At 39.8% G+C, this 6,000-nt stretch overlaps 1 protein-coding gene across 1 annotated transcript in view; it reads left to right on the top strand.

The window, feature by feature from the left end:
* The first annotated feature begins 518 nt into the window (after positions 1-518).
* The window catches only part of DPP10 (dipeptidyl peptidase like 10), an 887,847-nt gene continuing 882,365 nt past the window's right edge, over positions 519-6,000 (top strand). The window contains 1 exon segment of the mRNA XM_074301856.1: positions 519-1,124. Within this exon segment, the coding sequence (XP_074157957.1) occupies positions 1,050-1,124 (75 nt within the window). The 5' untranslated portion in view covers positions 519-1,049.

Below are 6,000 nucleotides of genomic sequence, written 5' to 3'. Positions count from 1 at the left end.
ACTTGATATATTTGAAAGATTTATTATTATCATCATTAATATTATCGATACTAATTCTAGATTAAAATGGGAAACCCTACTTACTTTAATTAATCAATGATCTCGGTAGCATATTTTGGAGTCAGAAGGAGTCCTTTTTCTCCAAGTTGGGAATTCCAAATATATCCATGCCCTTATCTTGGGACAGCTCCGCCAGCTGTGGCAGGTGCAGATCACGAACCTTCCCGCGCTCATGCCCCCTTACTCTCCCTACACACCCCCAAGTGGGCGCTGAGCTCTTGAGCATGCTCAGTATGGTTGCTGGAGTCACTGAGGAGTTTCCACGCGTGCATTCCGCTTCTCCGGGTTTTATCGGGAGCCTGTATTGAGGGGGTTCAAAAGGGGTGTGTGTGTATGTAGGGGAAGGGGGTGGCACCCGTGAGAGAGGGCAGAATTTAGCTTTGGAAGTAGCAAGATTCTTAGCTTCTCAGGACTCTCCTGCTGGCTGTTGCTCCGAGATGCTCAAGCGGAGCTCTGGGCTTTTTCACCTGCCGCGCTGAGGCAGTGGGAGATTGGGGAGAGCGGCTGCTGCTTAAGGCAGCTGGGGTGTGTGAGATGGGGGGAGCGCATACTGCAGTATAATGCGAGCCCATCTCCTCTGGAGAAACAAGCCTTTGCCCGAGCCCCAGCGCCCCATTCAGGTACTCTGCATCCGTCTCCCACCCCTCCAGTAACTTGACACTTCGCTTCTCTTCACTGGTGCTTCTTTTGGTATTGGGGTGGGGGAGAGGGGGAGAGTATTTTTGGGGGGAGGATTGCGGTAGCTGAAGGAAAAATTCCGAGAGGAGCTTGCCTGGTGCTTTTCTTCTTCTCCCCCCACATCTCCACTCTCCCCCCACCCCTCACCGGGTCCCCGCCGCCCCCCTCCGCTGCCACCACCACTGCTGCTACTGCTTTGCTCTTCGCCAATTCGGAGAGAGACGGAAGCCTGTGTCATGCAATTGGTGCCAAGTGAAGGTGCCCGAGTCTGAAGTGCCCGTGAGGAAGTGAAAGCCAAATCAAACCCCACAATGACAGCCATGAAGCAGGAGCAGCAGCCGTCCAATCCGGGGGCCAGAGGGAGCCAGGCGCAGCAGCAAGATCAGGTAAGAGTTTGCAGCAAGTAGCCTTCCTTGAGGAAGCAAAGAAGGATTTCAAGCATCTTTTCTCTCAGCTCCCCTCTTCCATCCACTGCCTCTACATTATCTCCCTCCCCCTGTCTTATCCCTATCCCAGCCCCCACTGTTTTCACTCCTGCCCAGCCGGCTTGTCTTCTACTCCCCCTCACCCTACACCTTTACCCTCCTCCTTTCACTGCCCTTCCCCACCCCCAATTTGGTTGTTCTTCGATCCCCCCCATGGACTCTGCAGGAAGTTGGAGCATTTGAGTGCGCTCTAGGGCCAGGGAAAGGATACGAAAGGTGGAGAGACGTGGGGAGGGGGGAGAGTGGTAAAAAGCCACCACCTGAATATATTGAGAGAGAGAGGGGGGGGGGGAAGAAAAGATGAGGGAGCCCAGGAGAGCTGGCTGTAAGTGGTATGGGATAGTAGTGTCTGTTGGGTCCGCTGCTGCCGTGGCTGCTGCTGCTGCTTCTGCTAAAAGCTATCCAGCCGGAGTGAATGGCTCATCAGAGCAAAGAAAAGGAAGGGTTTTCAATCCCCCATTCATGCTTGTTGGAAGGTAACTGTAGGGAGCTGTTGGCCCGGGTCGTTGCCTTGGCTTCTGTGAGAAACAGCTGCCTGAAGAAAAGTACACTTTACTAAGAGGGATAGTCGAGGCATTTGGGAGATTGGCTTTTCTCTAGCCTTTGGGGAAGGAGGGGATTTTAGTATAGGTGACGACCTTTAACCAGTTTGATGGTTTCTTGATTGGGAGTTGGTCAGTGTCTGTAGCTATATAGTTTGAGGAAGGGGAAAGTGTTGTGATTAGATAGGGGAAGATTTTCTGGTTTCCTGAATCCACATGTTTTCGGTTTCTGCAGTGTGGTGTTTTTATGGAGATAGTTGATGGTGAGTCTTCTTGAGCAAAAAGGGTGTTATTCCTCTTGCTCTTTTTTAGCTTCCTAATATTCTCCCCCATTCCCATTGATTTTTGGTTTCAGTGTTGTGCAGTGAAAAACCTAAGGGTGACTCTTGTTCTCATATTTCCCAGACTGGGATGGTTCTGGAGTTTTAGTTATTGCTTTGGTCTAAAGTTGAAAGAAGAGGTGCAGGGGTGGGTGGAAGTTTTTCGAATTTGGGGTAGGGAGATAAAAAGGAGGGACAATTATGATTAGCTCTTTCACGGATTTCTCATGTTTACATCAATTAGGAACTCTAGGTAGACATTGTCAGCTATTAGGTCATTGGATAATTATGGCACTCTGGAAAGGAGCCTCCAATGCTACCTACCAGAGATGGTGCTCTACACCCAGGATACACTGCAGAGCGGGCTGTAACGCCTTCCTGGGCAGACACTTCCCCAGCTGATTTTTAGAAGTGGATACGAAATACGATCAGCCAGGATCACAAGCTCAGCTATTCAGCTTTTCTGTGCCCTCAAATTCAAACTGTAAAGGGAGTTGTCCAAAAAGAGATGGAGATTGAGGGAGATTGAGGGAAAGTGATCCTATAAACACCCTAGTGCTTTAGCTTATTGTCACAACTCATCACCTTCACCACATTGCCTTCACTGGTTTCTGTCTCACAGGTGTGCCTATTTCCATTTCCTAAAAGCTTACCTGATTGTATAGTACTGTATGATGCAGGTTAATACAGCATTTGTTCTGTTTTTAGAAAGATCTTTGAAAGTATTTTGTCCTTTTCAGGGTTAAATATCTAAAAAAGATGAAAAATATCCTTCCCCCACCCACCTTTGTTCTTAGAAGAGCAACTGGTTAGTAGCTATCTAAGAGATGATTTGTCAAGAAGGAATATATTATAAAAATCCACTTTCAGGCTGACAGCACCCTAAATTTCATTAACAAGCTGCCATACCTCTCAGTTGCTCTTAGGATGATAGTACCAACAAGAATGATTACTCAGGTGAGATTCCCCACATGAAATTTCTGCCCACTAACCTGTGACACCAGCTGGTTACTTTGGGTGCTGCAAAATTTTCAATTATGTTGGAGGTGGAGAGAGCCAAGTGGAACACATCTACAAAATCTGAAGATAATGCTAATAATCTGGTTATTCTGTATATACTGGCAAATCTACAATCTATGTGTAGGTACTGGAGTTGCGATTGAAATCTCTTGGTGATATCCATAGAGGCCCAGATATATATTTCATGCTGCTGTATATTTTTGTAAGCAATACTTTTTTTTTCTAAATATCATGAACAGTTATTTCAAAAATCACTTCTGGCAACAAACCAATTTAAATCTCATAATAAAATAAATATTATTTTCAAATGTCAATGTTGAGTGTGTGTGTGTGTGTGTGTGTGTGTGTGAGTGTGTGTGTAGTGTGTGTGTGTGTGTGTGTAATTACTGTAGTTTTCATTTTGAACTTAACAAATGGAATTTACATGAAACAATGTATGCCATTACTATGAATAATAAATGATTTCTCAAAGTTATAAGTATGTATGCATTATAATCACTTTAAACCAGCTCTGGAGTGGTAACAGTGAAAACAGAAATCATTAGTGAATATATAACTTTATTAGTATTTATTAAGAGTCATTTTAGTTTTTAAAGTTTTTTCCTATGTAAAAAAATTAACAAACTTTAAAAATATGTAATTTTCCTTTTAAAGACTATCCATTTAAATAATACTTTATGACTGAGGGGCATGTTCCATTTGATCATTCACTAGATATTGATTTTGAATGAATTAGATTCTCTTAAATGTTGCCAAAAAGGTCTTTTGCTTTCCAAGGTAGAAATATTTTTTGAATTCTAAAATCCAGGGTATTGTGATTCTAACAAAGATCTTCTTTTACTTATGTCACAATGAAGGGCCATGCTATTTTTCTTTTCTGTTGAAAATGGCTATGGACTTCTGAAAAACCTTTGTAATCATTACCTGAGTTCTCTAGAGGTCTCAACCTCTCAATTTTCACTCATTTATAAATGCTTAGTGGTAAATAGGTGCTATAATCAGATCAGAGCTGCTCCAGGGCAACTATTATGACAAGAATGTAATATGGAATCTATTCACTCAAATTAATTAAAATTCTGAGTCACCCTGAATTTCCATCATTTTAATAATTTTTCTTTGCCAGATCCATTGATTATGTTAATGTTTATTATTTCTATAACACATTTTATTTGCAAACTGCTTGAAAATCAATTCTTTAAGGTATATCAGTATAGCTTTTCTCACTTGTTATAAACAGTGTCCCATTTTAAGGATAAGGACACTGAGGTTTAGGACTAATTATAACATTGCTTCAATGATTATTAATTCAACATTAGTCTCATAGTACTGAAGGACATATTACTTTATAAAATTATTTAAAGGAATTTGAAATTAACAAGCCATCTATGTGAAGCTTGTTTTGTCAATAAAATAACTTTTAATAAAAAAATCACATTTGTATAACTATAAGTCCATATTGAATATTGTAAGAAATAAGTGATTCCTCAGGGCATGCATTCTATGTCTAAATTTATTTTAAAGGATAGGGAAAATTTTTCTAAGTTGATAGTGTCACTGTTTTCCCATTTTTTCCACCAAGTGGCAGTCTTATACTAAAATCTATGCATAGAAATGTTTTCAAATGATGCTGCTTAAGACCATAGAAATAATAACAATTACTAATAATTTCTACTAATATTCTGTTTTAATGCCTCCCCATGGTATAAAAGTGACCTTGTAGGAGAATAGAAACTTAGGTAAGTCCAACCTAATTCGAGGTGTTTTTAGGACAGATCTAAAGACTGTATTTATTCTCTGAGGATCAACCTAGTTAAATGTATATCTGCTTATCATTAGAGGGCTGGGCAGCAGCTTTTAATAATTGAAATACATAGAAAAAAAATCACAGATCTTTCAAAATCTAATAATTCATACTTCCATATTGTAGTCATAGAATATTTTATATATGGAGGAAATTAAGGCACAGAAATGGTAAGTCTTCAAGGTTATTTTTAAAGACTGAATGTTTCCTGGTTATGATTGTTTTCTGTTGAGGTTATGATGCTTTAGCCTTTGTATTTCCTTTTAATTATAATTGAAAAGGAAAAGGAAATTTGAGGCATATAAACTTCTTCCAGTAATATTGATCAGAAAAATATCTGTAATTTGTCTTGTAGTTTTAGAAAGTTTCCTGGAAAGAGGTTAAAGAGTTTTCCTGTAGACAGACAGAACTATGAATCTAAGGCTGCGCTTTATATTCCAACACTGAATTGTTCTTTTAGGTCAAAATAAAACAATTTCTACAATGATTTTAGTGGAGAGCTGTCTGGAGCAATGGGTTGAAGATTCATATTTATGAGTTCAAAACTGGGCTCTCACACTTGTGACCCTGGATTAGTTACTTAACTCTGTTTGCCTCAGTTTCTCACCTTTAAAATGAGCAGGAGCAGCAAATAGTAAGCCACTCTCATCTCTTTGCCAGGAAAACCCAAAAAAGGATCATGAAAAGTTAGATACAACTGAAAAATGACTGAACAACAAACCAATTAATGTTGACTTGAGAGAGTTATTTTGGAAGCAAATATATAAACCATTATGATAATCGAAATAAAGACTTAACCTGTGATTTAATAGGGATCTCTTAGTTAAGAGAGTTCCCTGTATTAGAGAAAATAGATGTCTTCTCTATAGTCTATAGAGTTAGAGATTTTTAGCACTCTTATGTTATTTGACTTAACCAGGGTTGCAAATTTTGCAATTGTGAGATGTGAAACTTGAACTCAGGTCTTGCTTATTCTGGGTCCATCTATGTACCACTATATTGTAATGCCTTGCATTAATGAACTAACATACAATATATTTTCCATGACATTTTATTTTACTGGATAAGTATAATGTAATTGGTAACTAGTACAA

The sequence above is a fragment of the Sminthopsis crassicaudata genome, chromosome 3 (genome assembly GCF_048593235.1).
Source record: "Sminthopsis crassicaudata isolate SCR6 chromosome 3, ASM4859323v1, whole genome shotgun sequence".
Lineage (NCBI taxonomy): Eukaryota > Metazoa > Chordata > Mammalia > Dasyuromorphia > Dasyuridae > Sminthopsis > Sminthopsis crassicaudata.
Note: the sequence above shows the minus strand (reverse complement) of the source record. Positions and strands in the feature narration are given on the sequence as shown.